The 20,610-nt window shown below is 37.3% G+C and overlaps 2 protein-coding genes across 3 annotated transcripts; both read right to left on the minus strand.

The window, feature by feature from the left end:
• Positions 1-229: 229 nt before the first annotated feature.
• EMB2369 (tRNA synthetase class I (I, L, M and V) family protein) lies at positions 230-9,551 on the minus strand. The gene is made up of 20 exons (XM_059582227.2): positions 9,116-9,551; positions 8,542-8,686; positions 8,396-8,452; positions 7,647-7,766; positions 7,460-7,564; positions 7,113-7,336; positions 6,914-6,980; positions 6,675-6,829; positions 6,200-6,464; positions 5,854-6,048; positions 5,192-5,271; positions 4,913-4,975; positions 4,688-4,769; positions 4,092-4,169; positions 3,922-4,023; positions 3,566-3,738; positions 3,240-3,417; positions 2,366-2,443; positions 1,689-1,820; positions 230-877 (listed from the first exon to the last, which is right to left on the minus strand). Exons 1-20 carry the CDS (start codon positions 9,487-9,489, stop codon positions 635-637), a joined length of 2,916 nt encoding a protein of 971 aa, XP_059438210.2. The 5' UTR covers positions 9,490-9,551; the 3' UTR covers positions 230-634.
• Positions 9,552-9,879: 328 nt separating this feature from the next.
• Positions 9,880-20,157, minus strand: LOC132171027 (lysine-specific demethylase JMJ26). 2 transcript variants are annotated; one of them, XR_009439005.2, is made up of 14 exons: positions 20,017-20,157; positions 18,711-19,168; positions 18,455-18,564; positions 18,253-18,352; positions 18,031-18,163; positions 17,890-17,953; positions 17,107-17,794; positions 16,505-16,834; positions 15,481-15,858; positions 15,341-15,413; positions 15,173-15,258; positions 14,943-15,062; positions 12,787-12,986; positions 10,083-10,164 (listed from the first exon to the last, which is right to left on the minus strand). XR_009439005.2 is itself a non-coding variant. In XM_059582228.2 (13 exons), exons 2-13 carry the CDS (start codon positions 19,161-19,163, stop codon positions 10,069-10,071), a joined length of 2,631 nt encoding a protein of 876 aa, XP_059438211.2. In that variant the 5' UTR covers positions 19,164-19,168; positions 20,017-20,157; the 3' UTR covers positions 9,880-10,068. The 2 variants fall into 2 exon arrangements, 1 of the variants encoding a protein (XP_059438211.2); XM_059582228.2 differs by lacking the exon at positions 12,787-12,986 and having other exon boundaries at positions 9,880-10,164.
• Between the last annotated feature and the right edge of the window lie 453 nt (positions 20,158-20,610).

Below are 20,610 nucleotides of genomic sequence, written 5' to 3' on the forward strand. Positions count from 1 at the left end.
TAAGTTACACGCTCTATTGACAATGCAAGCGAATATCACACGCACACATATTAATTTAATAAATTGAATTAAAAAAAATCCTCTAACCGAGTTTAGAGGCAAACTTTGGCGCTGTTTATATTAAAATATGTTGCCGGTTGTATTGTCACCCATTTGTATTGCACTGAATTGAATTTTATCAAGTCAATGCTTGTTTGGTTGCCTACCATTTGGAATGACAGCAACTAAATGAAAGAAAATTGAGAGATCCCCCTCATATTGATATAGGTTACCAATCAATTCACAAGGTCAAACCCAATACTCAATGTCACATAAAGTTATCAATGTATAAAGCATCATGTAGATGAATTCTGCCCTAAGATGTATCTAAAAAGATTCTTGGATGTGCATTCAGAGCTGGACAGCTCTATTGATGACATTGTTGTATATACTAAAATTTAGGCAGAATCTTCCTTTGCTGTTATTGTCTACAAGGGAATAGGCTGATGAAAGCGTAATCTGTAATCACCTCAACCTTCTTTAGATTTGCATCCAACAGAGAAATGAAGGGGGGTTACCAAGTTGGAAGGTGCATGCAAACTCATGGCTGCTTCTTCCAATGCGCTTCACTGACTCCGACATGGTATCGTAGGGACTACCTGACACCAGCCTCAACATTTTGACGGTCCAAGATAACATTCAAGATCTTGCCAGGTACATAGATTTTCTTTTTGATAGACTTCCCGACCAAATATTTGGCGAGTTTTTCATCCTCCGAAGCTAATTTGAAAGCATCCTCCTCTGTACAGGCTTCTTCGACCTGGATCGTACCCCTTGTCTTGCCATTGATCTGAACTGGTAAGACGATAGTGGAATCCTTCAAGTAATCAGGGTTGGCCTGCAATTGCAGCATATGAGTATAACTGATCATATTAAGGAAAAAGTCCATCTAGTGCCTCCATATCACAGGCTAAGAAGATATAAAATGCATTCATTTCTCCCCATCGTTCAGGCCACAAATCTACAAATCTCTTGCATTCTAGAGGATCAAATTTTTGCATCTGTTGTCCAAAAATCATAATATATTCTGCCGGCATAATTCAGTAAAGAATAAACAACGAAGCCATACGGCTTCCTGACGCTTCTTATGTATACTTGCATGTCTTTGCATAAGTGTGTGGTGTGTGCACTGTGTGTGTGTATACATATATGTAAGTGAAAGTGTGCTTCTCCATACTCAATTATGAAAAATAAAAGTCAACTTCCTTAAGCTCAAAGTTTATAGTAATTATTACCGTACAGAAAATCTTTTGCTCAAGTATATCATTATAGTTTATTGCAACAAAAATCCATAACCACAGCCAGCAATCTCCCAGCTAAAATTTGCATGATTATATAACTTTCACCCGGATTAAGATGTTTCTATGCTTCATGTTTGAAAGAAACTGCAAAAAGAAAGCCCCTAAACATATATTAGGTGGAACTGCACATAAGGTTTTCAAAGTAGGGACAAACATATGCAAATGACAAATTTGTAATATTACCATAAGGAAGTCTGAATACTCAAACCCTAACACTTTTGTTCCACAATATATGAATATTGGTACTCAGATGGTATCCTAAAGGCCTCAAGAATATAAACTATTCTAAAATTAAATTGATAAGCTACTGAAAATTCCAAATAATTTGAAAAAGATACAAACTAAAACCTTGGGGAAAGGCTCATATGTGAGTGACGTCGAGTGTCCTAGGCGTAACCAGAGCTCCTCTGCCATGTGAGGCGCATATGGTGAAAGCAAAATTACAAAGGCTTCAATAATTAATCTTGGATGTTTATCCCACTGAAAACGCAAAATAGAGAACAGATGAGAACAATAAGAGAACAAAAGGTTGACATTGGAAAAAAAAACATGGAAAAGTCTACTTAAAAAAAGAAAGAGGCAGGCAGGGAGGCGCACATTCTTTAAACTATATTGTACACTATCATAAAATAATCACAGGAAGTAATAACATCACCAAACCTTGCCTCTATCAAGACACTAATGGGAATTTAAGATATAAATTGCAGAACCTTAGTTTTCCCAAAACCTATAGATAAGAATGTTAATAGGGTACATCATAAAGCCAGGCATCCTCCTCAATGAACATAATGCTACACATAGTGAGAAAAAATTTCTCCCTATGCTGATCGACACTCCTAGTCCACCAAAAGAGTCATTTTATCTTTTAAACTCAAAACAGAAAGCTCAAATAATGAAAAAGTATATTAGGATCCTTCCACACGCAGACAAAGTCAACAAACTGCCAACCACATTGGTCAGCAAATTCGCAGTTTGGCCAAAATGAAATAGTTGGAAGACTAGTTCTAAACGTCTATGGAGAAAACCTTATATGCTGCATTCAGGAACTCCATCATCGCAGAAATTCCAGTGTTGAACCGCGTCCCTTCAATTTCCTCTGTTACCTGCAAATTGCAATCAACTCATCAGAGGGTTCTTCTTAAATTTATAAATGCCAGAGACTTATGACCATGTGATGCACCATTCCTAGGCAGGTGTCAGATCCTGACGCTCCACAAATTCTTTTACAAAGAATCCTGACATTTCATTCTTATAAGAAGCATCAATTATTATGAGCCTAACAATACAAAGCTGTTAGACTGATCTGTTATCGAATTACAAGCTTGAAGCCTGACAGAATCATGCATACATTTGCACCCTAGCCCTCTTTCAGGATTTTCTTCAAGCAATCTAGCATTCACAACATGTGATTACACCTATATTAACAACCATGATAAATTTGTAGTAATACCCAGGCTGCTCACCTTACTCACCCCATATGGATATAAATATTTGGCGCATGCCATATGGCTGCTCATTTGAGATATCAACCTCCAGTTTAAAAGATCAATATCTGCTTTATGTGGAACTCTACCATTTACCTTAACAAATAAAGAACACCATTTACCTTAACAAATAAAGAACACTATATAACAAGCACAGTTTCATATGAACTTTTCTGCACATGATGGTTGCCGACACCCAAGACCTATATCCATGTCCTTGCAATAAGTGTACTTATACAATGCAAGTAAAATACGGTTGTGGAGATACACTCTTTGAACAGCCACTAGAATTAAGAGATTAACAAGTTGCAAAAGAAACGATATGAATGCGGACAAAAAGACTTGTAAAGGAGAGAGGAGCAACCGAAACAAATATCACAAAGAGAAGCTACATTCACAGAAATTGAGATGTGACCTTAGCAATGCATCTATGGAGAGAACGAAGTTGTTCCATGGTAGGTTCCTCATCAACAGCCACTGTACCATCCTTGAAAGTACCATCAGGTGAAGGTGAACCAACAATTAGCCTCCAAGTTCTTCCTAAAAATCGATGGACCCCTTCAATACCACTAGTATTCCAAGTTTTTGAGTCTCTAGAAGCACAATAAAAAGAAACAATTAAGTAAAAAATGAGCATATCTTTGTAGGTGCTCTTTATTTAGAAGCATTGCCTAAATGAACAGATTGATCAGGACAATCTCCTCCAAATAAGATAAAACAAAACAATTAAGGGAAACCTACCTAAGTGGTCCCATGAACATTTCATATAAGCGAAGAGAATCTGCACCATACTCAGAAACAACGTCATCAGGATTCACAACGTTTCCCCTACTTTTACTCATTTTGTGAGCACGAGCCAGCAAACGAATTTTTGGATTTTCTTTCAGTACAAAAGAATCCCCAGATTTCACAACCTACATAAGTATGATTTCGTTAAAAAGGGGGGGAAAAGGGGGGAGGGGGACACAGAGAGAGAGAGAGAGGGAGAGAGAGGGAAGGAGAAAAGAAATGACAGAATACAGCCTTATCTCTCTACCAAGTGAATGAATGCATTTAAGATGGAAAGGACATTTATTGAAGCATCCAGATGGACGTACTTTCTCCTCAGGAATTCTTTCTTGGTCACTTTCACCCAACATATCAGCAAACTCTGCAGATATAAAGTTCCCTTCCGAATCACGGAAAGCCAGATATTGAACCTGCAACCTGAACCATTAAAAAACTGCAATGGAGTATTACTTTATTATGCATAAGAAACTACACTTACTTCTCCAAGGATGAGACCCTGGTTTATGACACATTGGAAGGGTTCCTTGGTGGAGACAACACCAATGTCATAGAGAACCTGAAATAGAAAATATCAATCACATTAAGTATCGTAATGACAGAAAATAAAATTGAAACAAACCAATTCGCTATCAGAAGACTGTTACTGGCAGCCTTGTTCCCTGTTATACTAGCCCACCCACAATTCAGTTGCAGGCAGCCCACCGTCAATTTTAAGAGCCGTCCTGCCTCACTGGACCTATATATGAAGCTAGCACGCCCAATCAGATCCAACAACCCTAGCTCAATTTTTTAGCTAACAAAACATATCATCGAGAATTAGACTCACTCCGCAAGCATGCAAGCGAATCTAGAGAAACCTTAATTTCAAAAGAGATGCACGGTTGTTTGTTATCCCAGACACCAACAACAGTAATGGTATTGATAGATGATAATGCAACAATTATGAGGATAATAGACATGGAAACGCAACAATTCTAAGGATAACAGACATGGTAACTTTAGAAACAGGTTGAATTTCCTGTGCGTCACAATCCTAGCACCCTAGGGAAGTTGAAGAATAGCATGTTCACAAACCTTGTGCCAGAACCTGGAATAAAGTAAATGAAGAACAGCATGTTCAGCACCACCAACGTATACATCAACAGGGCTCCAATACCTGAAGAAGAGAATATGCTTCAAAAGCTAAGAAATTATAAGAAATTAAATCATTTGATATCGAAAACTAAAAATGCCAGAGATTATCAACACAGATACATTATTAAGGAAAATAAACATTGTGTTGTTAAAATCTGCTCTTACCTTTCTTTTGCCTTATCAACTAATTCTTTTGAATTATTTGGATCCATAAATCTCAAATAGTACCTGGACATGGGAAATAAAAGCATCAAAAAGGTCTTGCATGGGGCACACAAAAAATTGAAAACAAGGATAATGATACTTCCATTCAAACTGAATCCCCATCATCCTAACAAAACTAAATTCAGACTATTGAACGTCATAACTGCTGACAAAAACTTAAGAGCTAAAAAAGAAACTAACTGTAATTCAAACTATTGAATGTCATAACCAACACATTACCAACAAGAACCAGCCCACTGTGGCATAGTGCTTGTCTCTCGTTTAGCTGCTTTTCCAGATGAAGGATCTGTAGTTTTAACCTGAAAATCATTCACAAAAGTGAAGGCGTAAAAACCTAATGAAGGCTAAAGGAGTCAAAATACTGCTGAAAAATAAAGTAGAGAAACTGAGAAGAGACCAATCAGAACTATCTCAGAGATTAAATAATACAAGGCTAGCTTAGTGGTTCATTTCTTTACCTCTATTTTCCAGCATCCAAACAAAATCATGCATCTGGGGGGATTAACATTTATTTATTTATTTATGCTGAACAAACATTTAAACTAATACCTCCCCATCCCAACTCTTTACCACCTGCACCAATGCCTAGGGCAAGATTATCACCTAATCTTAAACTGTTCCAATATCTTGATTACAGGGTAGGAAACAGAATAATTAATTAAAAAAAGAAGAAAAAAAAACAGATGTTTTGTTTAGAGAACAATAGATTATAAACCAGCAAAAAATGCATCAGGCATTTTGAGATTAATATAGATTACAATATGATTTATAATTAACATTAAAATTATAGTCTATATCATGATAACTTAAAAAGTCAAAATATAAACACCAATTCATATATGCAGAGTAAATGAAAGGGAAAAAAAAAAAGTTAAAAATACCCAGGACAGTGCTTTTGATAGCGGCGGTTCCCCTGTCCCAGTGGGTGTAAAATCATCCAATTCTGGTAGGGTAAGAGGCAGTTCAGTCTCAAGAAGTGGAACAGTCTCATTAGTTTCATCCAACAAAATGACTGGGATAGGCTCCCCCCAATAACGTTGCCGAGCAAAAAGCCAGTCCCTCAACTTGAAGTTCACCTAAAGAGAGACAAGTTTGAACCAATACAAATTATATCAAATGTATAACAGGAAGTAACAACCCCCAAGACCCCTCCCTCTCTCTCTTTGGAGAGAGAGAGAGAAACCCACAGCCCCATCTTTTAGGCTTCAGATAAACTGAGGAAGGCACCTTTTTCTTCCCATTTCCAGTTTTCTCAACCCACTCGATCACTTTAGAAGCAGCTTCTTTGCTGCACAAGCCATTAATGTCGAGCCCCAAAGTTGAATTTGATGAATTTATAATTGTGCCTTGACCCGAAAAAGCCTTTCCAGAATCACTGAGACTTTTGTCATCTGGTGCCACAACGCAACAGATCGGGATATCATACTTCAAAGCAAACTCATAGTCACGAGTGTCATGTCCAGGAACAGCCATAATTGCTCCTGTTCCATAACTGCACAAACAATGAAGTTTTGAGTAAAAATTTCCAAAAACCAATTACAATTTCATTCAACACATTTTCATAACATGTCAAATAATCAACTGGTCTATTTCAAAATCCAGAAAACATATATAGTTAAAGTATGCAACTTCAGCATACTTGCATCTGCCAACAGATAAATGCTATAAAGAAGGGAAGAAATGAAGTATGAGCCAAGCACACCTTCCAAGGACATAATCAGCAACCCATATAGGGATAGCTTCCCCATTGGCAGGATTTCTGGCATAGCAACCAGTAAAGACCCCAGTTTTTTCCTTCTGAAGCTCAGTCCTCTCAAGGTCACTCTTCCTTGAGGCAAGATCTTTATATTCCTCCACCTGTGCTCAATATCATTGTTTTCTAAGTACCCAACGCTAAGAAACCTTTTGAGACAAATTGATCAAGGAAACGTAATAACATACATATTTGCTCTGGGCTGTAGACACCAATGATGACAACAAAACATGCTCTGGAGCCACAACTAAGTAGCTGCAAACAACCAACTGATAAGAATGAATCCTAATCCAGGAATAATTATGACCAAAAACTTGTCTAAAAGGTAATACCCAATGCATGAAATTTATAAAATGCAGGCAACAAGACTAGGAATAAGAGGAATACGTCGCTCCAAAGATGGTATCAGGCCTGGTAGTAAATACTGTAACTTTTATCTCTCTTTCCTGTCCACCACTGTCAAGAACACAAAATTCCATCTCAGCTCCTTCAGACCTTCCTATCCAGTTTCTTTGCATTTCCTTTACACTTTCAGGCCAGTCTAGGTCATCTAAATCTTCAAGAAGACGATCAGCATATGCAGTAATCTTGAGCATCCATTGCCTCATTGGCTGCTTGGTAATAAACAATGACACTGTAAAATTATACAACCATTCAAAAACTAGAAATAAGAGAAGAACTTTTATAAATCGGACTCATGGCTTATAAAAGATAGATGTATTAAACCAGAATACCTTTCTTATAACTGGGTGACCCCCCCGCTCACTCACACCATCTACCACCTCCTCATTTGCTAAGACAGTGCCAAGAGCAGGACACCAATTGACTGGCACTTCAGCCTAAACACATAGTACGTATACCATCAGAACTCTTTTATACTAGGAATCAACAGAAAATTGTGCAGGCAAGATAGTACTAGACCTGATATGCCAACCCTCTCTTTAACAGCTGAAGAAAGATCCACTGTGTCCATTTATAATAATTTGGTTCTGTTGTAGAAATCTCACGATCCCAGTCATATGAGAAGCCTAATGATTTAAGCTGCAAAGCAAATATCACATTGAGATCAAAATCAGATCATCTGATGGAAATTAACGTAGGCATGCTATTTCTGAGGGTAAATGATTAAAATCAAAATAAACAAGGATATCACTGATAATTTCAAAGTGTAATTGCAGATTGCCAATATCTAATTCTGTTGGAAAATATCCAAACACAATGAGTTTCCTACACACAGGCTACACTAAAGCCCATGAACAAGAAAAGCTCCCATGTCGATTGGTGTGACTAGAGATGAATAGGGTTATAAATCCTCGAAATAATTGAATATCCATGCTATATCATAATACAGTCCAGAAGCTATGACTCACTACAGTTAAATATAAGATCAAATTTACAAACTTCCATGCCACACATAACTTCAACATAAAACTTTAACTATAATGTCAAATATAGGTAAACATTGTTTTGAAGTTTATCTTTGAGTCGCCCTCAGATGATTCTGGACATGTACTGGATTCTTAGTCCTTGACAGAATTCCAGTAGAATTCAGAGCCACAATCGACATTGAGTCATAGATTGAAATTTATAAACTCTTTATTCATTACTACTTACGTGCATTAAACATACCACAATTACAAAGAAATAAAATAAAAAGAACATTACATCACCTGGGAACGAAAGCGGTTGATGTTCCTCAATGTAGTAATTTTGGGGTGAGTTCCGGTCTGTTAGACACATGGAATGGCCTGTAAACAAATGTGAATAACCACCACACAAATTCAAAAAAGCCATATATCAGTAAAGCAAAACAAACCTCAATTGCATACTGCTCTGCAGGCAATCCAAATGCATCCCACCCCATTGGGTGCAAAACATTGTAGCCCTGCATGCGTTTGAATCTAGCGAGAATGTCAGTGGCGGTATAACCCAGCGGATGGCCAACATGTAACCCAGCTCCACTGCATCAGTTGATGAAAATGAGCACAGGAACCTCGGTCACAACCACCCAACTCACAGATAGTACTTTACTTAAACTACGAATTATCACAGGCACAAAAAAATCAGAATTTTTCAAAAATTGACCAGTAAACTTCAATTGCTTATACCTAGGATAGTTACCATAGAAACCTCAAGTAGTGAATATCTTCATTGATCAAATTTCAAAACATAGACAAACTAAAAATGGGTTTCCACGGTTTTACAAATTCAGTGCCATAAACAATCTCAGGCACATAAAAACCGGATAACCCAAATTGGCCCCGTCCAAATGCTTAATGCTTGCATTCTTAGCCTTAGTAACTGATAGCAGTGCAACTTTTATCAATCAAAACAGCAAAACATAGAGTGACCATAACTGGGTCCATGGTCTTTTAGAGAAAGAGTCAGACCTGGGATAGGGGAACATGTCGAGGACATAGAATTTAGGCTTGGAAGTATCAATTTCATCTGGGGTTCGAAAAGTGCGATTCTCCTCCCAATAGCGCTGCCACTTGGGCTCGATTTCGTGAAAAGGGTAAGCCCTCTTCGCCACTGGCTGCTTCTCCTTCTGCCGACCTTCTCCTTCCACTTCGCTGACTCCCCTAGTCACCGAGCTTCTGATTCCACTGCCATAACCGAAGCTCTTGTTACACAGTCGGAGACTAAAAGCGCGTCTCTTGGTGGTGAATTTCCGAGACCCGAGTCTTTGCGAGGGAACGAGGAATGCATGCGAGCGTGGTGGAAGCGCTTGGACATGTAAGAGAGTCTGCAAATTCGTGTTCATTTCGCATAGGAATTGGAGCGAAGAGGAAGGAGTTGACGTGAGAGTGAGAGAGCGGCCGAGGATTGAAGAATTGGATAATGAAATGGAGTGGCGGTTAAACAGATCGGCTAGTTTTGTTCGATTTGGTTTTGGGCCGAAGGATGAACCAAGAAGGCCCAATCGACTTGTGCTTTCGTCAAAAAGCCTTTTTTTTATTTAAAAGCTCTATTTCTTAAACGCAATTTCAAACAGACTTTAAATAAAAATAAAAATAAAAACCGTCAATTTTATTTGTACTTTTAATTATATTTCATGTAATATTTGCAATAAAATGTCAAACAAAAATCCATTGTTTTTTATTTCCCGTTGTTATATTTCATATAAGAGACCATCATATGTGGAAAATGAATGAGGGGCTCAAAGACCTTGATGATGCAGAATTCTAATATAGATTAATTTATTAAATGTATAATGTTCCCCCACAATTTTTATTGGGTGCAATGACTCCCAAAAAAAAAAAAAAAAAAAAAGACGACTATTTTAAATAGACATCATTAGAGGGACGATTCGCCGGCTAGTTACGATTAAGACCATGGATGGCTACAATGAAGCTTCCGAGATGCTCCTCTGGGTTGACACCAAGGCTTCAAAATCTTTAATAGCTTGATCAACTGCATAGACTACCATTTTCTTTATCTGTTCCACCCAAATATCACAGCAGAAAAAATGTTTAGAAATAAGAGCAAAACAGAGAAAATGTCACACACACACACACCAAAGAGCACACCATAGACCAGAAATCAGAAAAATTAGAGACAATTAAAGAGAAGGGAGAGATGAACGTCATCAAGGAGTCGACCTCCAAGAATTGCTCAAGAGTAATTGTGGTTTTTTTTCCTTGAATTGCCACCTTTATAGGATAATTTCAGCTTATTTTATGAAGATAGTTATTGCAAAATATCATTGATTCCCTTATTAAAATTATTATGGCACAAAGTTGTGCGAGTAAGTAAGTTTCACCCTTGAATCTGAAGGCTATTGTGACCAACGCAACAACCAGCGGGTGGAGCCACCCGTGCTTGTATCACTAGTTCACTAGTTGAGTGGCACCCAGGGTCATACCTGGTCGATCAATTAGAGGATGCTTGATATGTTCATCACTAGGGCACCAAAATTGTACCAAAGGTCCCACGGAATGCACGAACTCTACCGTGAAAAGGTTAAAGGCATGAATAGGTTATATAATTACAACATTTAATATATGTATACATACATATATGCATGCATTGCATCAAACCGATTTTCTGCCTATGGTACTTTATTTTTGTGACTCGTACTCAATAAAGATTTACTGTAAAAATGTTTTTCATACGAAATTATACTCACTAAGTCGTGGACTTAACACTTTGTGTTCCACCTTACAAATGAGCCTTATTTTGAGAATGGTGCAGCGCAACTCAAACTCGAGGCCTTATTAAGATGCCATGCCCTGAGTTGGCAATCTTAAATGAGCATGTCATAAAGCATCCACATATTTCTGATTAGAGCTGTAAATAAATCAGTCCGTTCAACAATCCCGCTCGATACCCGCTCAATTTAACTCGGACTCAATACTGTACAAACCCGCTCATTACTGTGGAAACCTACTCGATTAGTAAATGATACATACTCGACTCGCTCGAAAAAACTAAATAAGGGCTCACGAGCACTACTCATTTAGAGCTTGACCCATTCTTTTGCCAGACTCGTTAGCTTGTTATATATATATATATATATATATATATATATATATATATATATTACTTAATATTTTTATTTATACTATAGATAAATGTCTAAAGGTTACTTTAAAATTCAGACTAGAACTTGATAGTTTACCTCTAGCTTGAGTTGAGCCCAACTCGGCTCAAATAGCATTCTCAACGAACTCAAGCTCGCTCGAATTTTAAACAAGCCGAGCTTGAACACACATTTCATAGCTCAACTTGAACTCGAACTCAGCTCAAATAAGCATCTTCATAAATAAGTCAATCTTAAAATCTTAAAAGTTCGGCTCGGCTCGATTACAACCCTATTTCTAGTGTTATGCTCCAAGATATTTGGATAGACCTTTGATGATTTAACTCATATATGACTTATTACATTGCCAAACTATTTATGTATTAATAGGACATAGCTTAACTTTAATGTATCCGTCCTGATGATCGACTTATGGTGATGCCATTATGGGTTATGTTATTGTGAGATATTGGTTCAAATGGTTTAGTAGTTGCTCTTACTTAAACTCTAGATGATTAGTTTGTGGTTTTTAAAAAAATTAAAAATTTAAAAAAAAAAAAAAAAAATTGAATACTTTCCACTACAAATTACATGATAAGGATTAAGGAGTAAGCAGTAACACTTCGAATTATTTATTGCTAAATAATCTCGAGGCGTTGCAATGGCTCCATTGTGGCTGCACCCACACTACACAGTGCATGATGTCGCCAATCAGGAGCTGTGGCTCCTTTGTGGCTGCACCCACACTACACACTGCATGATGTCGCCAATCAGATGCACTGCTCCGCAACACCATTGATAGAGATTCAAACTTGCTCTACTACCAGATGACAGGAACTCACACTCTAATCTTATTGAAATTAAAAAAATTAAAGGAGAAAATTAAAGAAAAAATGGAGGAACCAGCTGGGCAGCAAGAGTAAGAATAAAAAAAGTTCCTCACCTTCTAGGGTTTGAGGGGGGTGATCACCCCCCTCACCCTCACCCCCACCTCCTTGATCACCCCCCTCACCCTCACCCCCACCTCCTTCAGAGTGGCTAGGATGGTCCGACCACCCTAACAGGGTGACTAACCACTCCCTCAAAGGGTAAAACAGTGATCGGCCACTCCTCAAGGGTGATGGTCAACCACCCCTTATTTTGATTTTTGTTTTTTTAATGCTAAAGTGGCTAGATCCAGACCGTTCATGGTCTAGTACTTTAGAGTAAGTTTCATACGCAGAAGGGCTATTCCATTAAGAAAATTAATAGCTTTTATTGGGAATGGAAGAATGTGGAACAAAATTACCTGTGTTTAAGTACATAATAAATCCTTATCATATACTCTTTAACACTTGGAATAGCCATTTAGCCTTTATGTTAGAGTTCATGATAAATCCTTATCATATACTCTTAACACTTGGAATAGACATTCCCTATTCCAAAGCTATTCCATTCCACCTTCTTACATTCCCAATAAAAGCTATTATTTTTCTTATTGGAATAGACATTTCACGTACCAAACATACCCTTATAACTATAGGGGACTTCAATCCGAACCTCATTTGTTGAGTTGTGTTCTCTCCTTTCATAGTTCCCATGTATTTTGGTTGTTGCAATTCCAATCAGATGCATGACTCCTCTGAAAGTGCACCCCCACTGCACATTGCCTGACTTCAAATGCACGTCTACTCAACACCACTGACAGAGATTCAAACCTGCTCTGATACCAAATGATAGGAACCCACAATCCTATTTGACTGAAATCAAAAGAAATTAGAGGAAAAGAGTAAAGAAAGAAGGGCCCCTGGCAATAAGAGTACGAATAGAAAAAAATAAAATAAAAAAAGTTATTCCCCCTTCTAGGGTTCAAGGGGTGATGGATCACCTCCTCACCCTCAAGAGGGTGGTATGGGAGTGGTTGGAATGGTCCAACCACCCTAATCACCCCCTTGAAGTAGTTGACCACTCCTTAAAAAAAGGGTAAAATGGTGATTGGCCACTGCACATCGCACAGCTTTGCCAATCAGATGCACAACTCCTCTATTGCTACACCCACGCTGCACACCACCCAACTTCAAATGTACTACTCCTCAACACCACCAACAAAGACTCAAACCTGCTCTAATACCAAATAATAGGAAACCATGCTCCTATCTAATTGAAATAAAAAAACCATTAGAAGAGAAAATTCAAGAAAAAAGGGGGGATCAAGGCAGCAATAGTAAGAATAAAACAATTTACTCCCTCTTCTAGGGTTCAAGGGGTGACCGACCACCACCCCCCTACCTCCAAGAAAGCAGTAGGAGAGTGGCTGGGATGGTCCAATCACCCTAACCACCACCTCAGCGTAAAACGGTGATTGGCTACTCCTTAAGGGGGTGACTAACTACTTGAAGGGGTAGTAGTTCAACCACCCAATGGCAAAGCCAAGATTTTGGTTCACAAGGGGAAAGGTCCAAAGATGAATTAAAAAAAAAAAATAATAGTTAAAAATACTAAAGAATATAACAAAAGAAATAAATAAATAATTCAATAAAACTTCAATTATATATTTCATACAAGATTTTAAAGCGTCACTAATAATATTTTTAAAAAAATCAAAATTCAAATTAAACCTATTTGAATCATAGATTTTTTTTTTTTGAAATTACATTGGATCTAAAGATGTGTGCAAGTATTTGATTAAAAATATTAGAGAATATGACGAAAGAAATAAATAAATAAACAATCAAAACTTCAATTATATTTCATTCAAGATTAAACTGTCACGGATAATAATTTTTTTTTTTTTTTTTAATAATTGTTTAAGTTAAAATTCAAATTAGACCTATTTGAGTAGGATAATTTTTTTCAAATTACATTGGAATAAAAAAAGGGTAGGATAGTAAAATTCTATAAGAGGTGTGCTATGGTTTTAGGTCTGTGCCATTTGTTTCACCAATGCCTTGAACCATGAGGAATAAAAGTAAAAGGAGCCCAACTAGTCATTTTTGTGTAAATCGTGTGGTTATAATGAAAGCATTTCAAAAACATAATGGGCGACAAGGTTTAAATCTAGCTTATATAAAAAGACCCTTTTTCATTGGGGTCAACAATAAACCTCTTTTGGCTAATCTGATAACTTCGAAAGACTGCTGTGAAGTTTAGACAAAGATCTAAGGGGCTTGGCAAATGGATTCTCTTCTCAGGTAAAACCACCAGTGGAGACAAGGGGGTCATTTTCCCCCTCTTGCCCTCTCTTGGCTCCACCAATGCGGCCACCACTTTATTTATTGGCCATGCAATTCGAATTGCAGGGGACCTCAATCCGGAACTTCCTTTGTTGAGTTGTGTTTTCTCTCCTTCCGTAGTTCCCATGTATTTTGGTTGTTGGAACATTGGGGGGTCAATGGTCATCAAGGGAGGGTAGGCCTCCAAGAATTGCTTAAAGCAATTGTGGTTTCTCTTCCTTGAATGGCCATACAACATCTACACTCTTTTATAGGGAGATTTCAGCTTATTTTAGAGAGGTAATTATTAAAAACATCATTGATTCACTTATTACAATTATTACGGAATTATGGAAATCAGTAGAATACTTGGAATCCCATCACAGAGACAAGTTAACGAGACTAAATAAAGAAAGGAAATGTTAGCATATCAACACACAATGACACAACAATCAATAAAGTAGTGGGTAAGAAAGGCATACTATCATAGAAAAGGCCTATTACCTCGAGTTTATCTTCTCTCGCTTTATGGTTTATGGGAAGTAGTCTGAACTCCTCAGTTAAACGGAGGCACTCACCGACATTTTCAGGTGAGACAAAGTCAACAGCAACTTTTGTACATGACTGTGCAGGTGGGGATATTATAGTTGGAATCATACAAGAGGACCTCTTTGGTGAAAAAAGAAAACATAGCAGATAGAAGATTTAGGCTAGTGATGTTAGGAATTGATTACCTTGAGATTCCTAACTTGGTGTGGGCATCCAGCAGGAATAAACACTGCTTCTCCAAGTCTTTGCTCGAATGTCCATGGTTCAACACCTTCAAGGGTGAAAAAATTGTGTAAATAATTATGCATGGGTATCACAAAAGCATTTTTGCATTTTTTTTTCCTCATCCTTACCAAATTCCTCCTTTATCTTCCTTTTGTGCTCTGAAGTTAAATAAAAAGATTGGTCATGAATTGGGTGGACAACCTGAAAAAACAATATTAGAGCCTGCACGCAAGACATGGCTATCAAAAACTAAGTTGCTATAAATTACCTGCCCGACAGGAGAACAGTAGGTGTGCCTAAATTCTTTCGAGTGATTTCTAAGATATGCCTCTAATTTAGGAATATCTTCCCTCCGAAAAATATCCCACAGAGCACTTCCTGTTTCCTCTGTTGCTTGTTCTGAGGCAAAAACTGGAGAAGTAGCACTTTCTATCTTAAATTTTGAATTCTCGAATTTTCCTATATCTGCAATTTCTGAGATCTCCATCTCCTCATTGTCACATTGACCAACTTGGTCAGACTTTAACTTCTCTCTATCCAGATGCTCCTTCTCATCTTGGGCCTTGTGTATTTCTTTCAACCTTGCAATTGCAGAATGATGCTCATCACTCAACGCTACTTCTGCTGTATGAGTCAAAATATTCACCTGCGCCAATCAGTATTCTAAAAAAATGTCACTATGTTGCTTGCATAATGCAAAAAACCCAAATTTAATGGGAAGTTTTTCAGCATCCTGCGTCAAACAGGAAAATGGTGCTTTTATCACATGTAACAATTATAAAAGCACACAAAGCTATTCAATAATGCAATTTGTACCATTAACTTAAAAAAAAAAAAAAACAGGAAGCCAAAATGGACATTTCCCAAATGATTATGCAAATCCATAAGATTATCTAAGAGCTATATATTCACACATAGTCACACCTTGATACGCAATTTACAACCAATTTGAAAAACCAACCAACTTCACCAAATAGACCATGTTTTCTAAACCGTCCGTTTTAGACAGATTTACAGCTAATAAGCAAGAATGATTACAGGATTTCCTATTATGATAAGAAAGGAATCTGAATGGCAATATCAACCACCACATTCAGATTGTTAACAAGGAAAATATAAGCAACAAAAAGATTGATAATATTTGTAATATTTGCACAAAAGGCCAACTAAAAACCATTCCTCAACTCAATATAAACCAAAATGCAGGTTGTATATCTCAAAAGCTAACAGTTTGAATATCCTGTGCATAAATTGCACACTGTCATGTGAGAACTTAGTTAGTCAGGACATACCGCATCTGACATATCACAATGAAGCTTAGTTACGGAGTCCCCTCTTCCAAGCTCTTCTGAAATCCCATAACCAATGTATGTTTTTGGACCTAAGTCTGGTTTCAAGACACCTGGAGGCAACTTGACAGCTAAGTTAAGGATACCAGCCCTAGGATCTGTGTACTCTTGAAAAGGCAATACACGGATAAATTCATCACAATGACGGGGCAAAAGATCCTCAAACTTGTCGGAGGGGGGCCAGTCCTTAAGCTTGAGCATCTCTGGCCAGAAGTTAGTGTACCTTCTCCCATCTGTATAACCTCTAAAAAATTGAAGAGTACTAATCTCCACCTGCATTTTTTAACAAAATCAGGCATTGGAAGTATGATATCGAGCAGGCGTAACCAAGTAAGATGAAAATATACTTGAGCAAAGAAGATGACATTTCTCAAGTGAAAGTCCAGAAAAATCACGGATTCTGAAAACAGAAGGGAATGTGACGGGTGCGTGCAAGAGAGAGCGATGTGTAATAAAATAAAGCAAAAACAAAGAAGAAGACATAATTCCAGACAAGTGGTTTTAACTAATAGTCTTTGGTGCATCAAGGGAACGGGTAGCTAAACCTCACAACCAGCCAGGCAATCAATGGCTTTCACTTCTGACATTTTTGCACTGATCTCTAAATCCACATTTTCGCATAATGCGCGCCACATGACCATTGGCTCCCAGCTTAAACCAGTTGCCTGATCGAGAACATCACGAACTATAACTGGATTACCATTAGTCCAGCATTGTCGAAACTGTAAAAGGTTTTCTTCTTGAAGAATGTCTCTTGAAGCTGGACAATACAAGTAGTTGTCATCAGAATCTAATCTAGAAGCTGCTCTTCGCAACACCTTCTTGCTCATTTCAGTACATTTGCGCTCAACAATTCTAAACGTATCCAATAAATCTACCGCTTTGACTTCTAAACTTGAAATCCATCCCTGAGGAAGTATACGTTTGAGCTCCAATACACAAATACCACACCCACCAATTTCCTTAGGAGCGCAAATAACACTTCTATCATCATTAGCACTCCAATTGGTAAAGGACTCAGTTTGTTCTTTTGAAATTTTTGAAAGAGAAGAATCTGGTAGAGGATCTCCACCGTGAATGTACTCATAGCCCCTGTTGATGTATTGAAACTTTACTTCACGACGGCTAGTAACACTTCCCTCACGAATTTCTTGGCAACAATTGAGACAGAGTTCATAGGAACATTTAGGGCAGCTTCGATGAAGGTCTATAATTGAAGTTGCACAATGATCACTGCACCAAGACCAAAAAATATAAAATAAAATAAAAATTGATAAATACACATAGGAGCTCTAGAATGATAGAATTAGAAAAGAGGAGATGCCTACCAAAAGACACGCTCATCATTATTACAAAGGGCTTGGGGTACTTCAAGTTCAGAATATGATTTTCCTGCCATAAATATTTCCTGTAAGTAATTTCCGAAATCAGACAGAAAACTCAAACCCATTGCTGAAAACCATACATACTCTGAATAGTAGCCTCAATCTCTATCTCCCTGGTTTGCTCTTCGCAAATTTGTTTCAAATATGGGCGCAAAGAATAAAGTAAATGCTGAAGATTCTGTATCTTTTCACTATCAGAGATGTCCCTCTTTGAAGTCTGAAGGTTAGAAAGACAAAAAATTCAGGTTGTTTCGTTAGAGGTAGTTAGTTAAAGGCATTTACAGTCCAATAAGATAACAACCAAACCTTAATCATCCCATTTGAGTGCAAGCACGCATTGCAGTTGCAGTTTCGACGGCAAAATGGGCAAAGCTCCGAAATTTCTTCTTCTTTTAAGTGAGGGTACCTATACACACAACATTCAGCAAGAATGCTATGGTTAAAAATAGGTTTTCTGAAATAAAGAGACCTTTTTACAGAAAATTTGAATGTGTATAGAATACCCCACCATTGCTTGATACACGGGATGCAATACATTTTCTTCTTACACTTGGTGCAAGGGACAACAGTTCTTTTCTTCATACACTGATGACATTTTAAGTGATCTTCTCCGCTTCCCTATTTAAGGCAATAATTATAAATAACTTGCAGTATAAGGAAAAATATTAAAACAGATGAAAATGAACTGATTTCTTAAATTGAATGGAAAAACGAAGATAAGCATAGTATCTAAAGATTGGAAGACATAAAGATAAATAAACTACCTTCACATTTTTCGGAGTGCATGCGTCCTTGCTTGCACTACTCGCATTAGTATTTCCTTCAGTCATCATGCTATCCAAATTGCCACCTCTTTTCCGCGTTCTTGCCTTCAGGATAAACTTAATTTCTTCATCTTCTTCAGACTCGAAATCAAAGGAATCATCCTCAAATCCCCTTCTCTTGTTTGAAGCATTGCGGCGCTTCTTTGCTACTTTTTGACCACATGAGGACTCCCTTTCATGATTGTTCCGTCTTTTTTTGGATGAGAGTTTTGTTCTCAGATCTGATGACCCAGCATTGCCATTCTCTTCCTTGTTTGATGTTGAGTCTTCACTTCCATGTCCCAGGATTTCTCCTACTTCCCCATTCCTGGGAACCTTTGAAAATTTGGAGATTTTCCGCATATCGTTTTGATACCTGCTCAACCTTTCTTGCTCTGGAATCAAAACCTCCATTATCCCTGCAACATATTAAGTGGAACGGATAATGCTTGATTTTTTGGGATCCAAATTCAGTTTTATCAACGTCTGTGCAATTAAAAGTAACAGATTGCAATCAAACAGAAACCATGAGGAACCAAACTACAACTTATAAAAATATGTGTGTGCGTGATACCAAATTCCAAAACTACACAAGTCAATGGATGCTATGCTTGATTTATTGGCGTCCCAATTCAGTTCTATCACGGTTTTGGGCAATTAACAGTTACATATTGCAATCAAACAGAAACCATAAGGAACCATATATATTCGTTTGTGTTTGCATTTGTATGTGTGCACCAAATTCTAAAACTAGGCAAGTCAACGCAACAAGAACTCTTAGATTCGTGAACATCTTTTACCCAAAATAGTTAAGAGTGCACAAGAAGTCAAAGATGCACTAAAAGACAAGCCCAGACGCACTTGTCATTGAAACTTATATTCAGAAAAAATTTCCAGAAAATCTCAGGGGCATATTACAATGGTCTAAAGAAAATAATTCCCAAAAAATCATAAACCCACCAAGCATTTACAACACAAAATACAAACCACAAAACTCTGTCCTACAAATATATAACTAAATAAAAATCCCATTACGGTCAACGGCTCATTCACCCAAAAAAAAAAAAAAAAAAGAATCTCATTAGGGTCCATGTGAGAACCAAAAAAGACTGAACAATTTCATGCATGAAAAAATAAAATTAAAAAATAAAAATAAAAAATAAAAAATAAAAAAAGAAGAAGAAGAAAGAACAGGAATCTAATAGGAGAAGAAGAAGAAAGAACAGGAATCTAATAGGAATAAAAAAAATAAAAAATTGGGCTGTACCTGATTATCAAAAAATCAGAACATGTGTGAGCTCGAAATTGGAGCTTATATAAATCGACAATGCTACGATCACGAAATAACAATAGCGATTCTTAGGGTTTGAAAGAGACAAAGAGAGAGAGAGAGAGACATAAAGAGGATTTATCGTAGAGAAGAAGAAGCGGTGGGTATGGACGTATTGCATATATATATACGTGTGGTCGGTGGGGTGGGGCTCGGCTCTGTTAGACTGTTTTCGTTATGGGTTGCACTTACCTAATTAACCCGAAAGATTTGGGTGTCTTATTTGAGGAGGAGAGTAAATCGGAAAAATGTTAAATCACACTTTTACGTAACTTTACACTTCCTTTTTTGAATTTGTTTTTGTTAATATATTGTTTTCCTTTTTCCTTTGGTCAATTATGGATTATTTTCTTTATTTAGTGAAAAACCACTTGCGGAAAACCCACAGAAAAAGAGAAACAGAATAAAACGGTGGGTTGCTGTACCTCGTGGCTGCCCGCTTTTGTAGGACAAAATTTTCTTCCATTTATTCTAATAAGTAATAAGTATTATTTAATATGTTTAAAGTTTTAAAAAATTAATGCTTAATTT

Source organism: Corylus avellana, chromosome 1 (genome assembly GCF_965113065.1).
Source record: "Corylus avellana chromosome 1, dhCorAvel1.hap1.2, whole genome shotgun sequence".
Classification (NCBI taxonomy): domain Eukaryota; kingdom Viridiplantae; phylum Streptophyta; class Magnoliopsida; order Fagales; family Betulaceae; genus Corylus; species Corylus avellana.

Coding starts and splice junctions, on each gene's coding strand:
- EMB2369 (XM_059582227.2), bottom strand. CDS start 9,489: ATGAACACGAATTTGCAGACTCTCTTACATGTCCAAGCGCTTCCACCA. Junction 8,687..9,115: donor GACATGTTCCCCTATCCCAG/GTCTGACTCTTT, acceptor CAACTGATGCAG/TGGAGCTGGGTTACATGTTG. Junction 3,418..3,565: donor ATGTTCATGGGACCACTTAG/GTAGGTTTCCCT, acceptor TTGTGCTTCTAG/AGACTCAAAAACTTGGAATA.
- LOC132171027 (XM_059582228.2), bottom strand. CDS start 19,163: ATGGAGGTTTTGATTCCAGAGCAAGAAAGGTTGAGCAGGTATCAAAAC. Junction 18,353..18,454: donor ATCCCGTGTATCAAGCAATG/GTGGGGTATTCT, acceptor TTGTGTGTATAG/GTACCCTCACTTAAAAGAAG. Junction 16,835..17,106: donor ATTGCCTGGCTGGTTGTGAG/GTTTAGCTACCC, acceptor TAAAAAATGCAG/GTGGAGATTAGTACTCTTCA.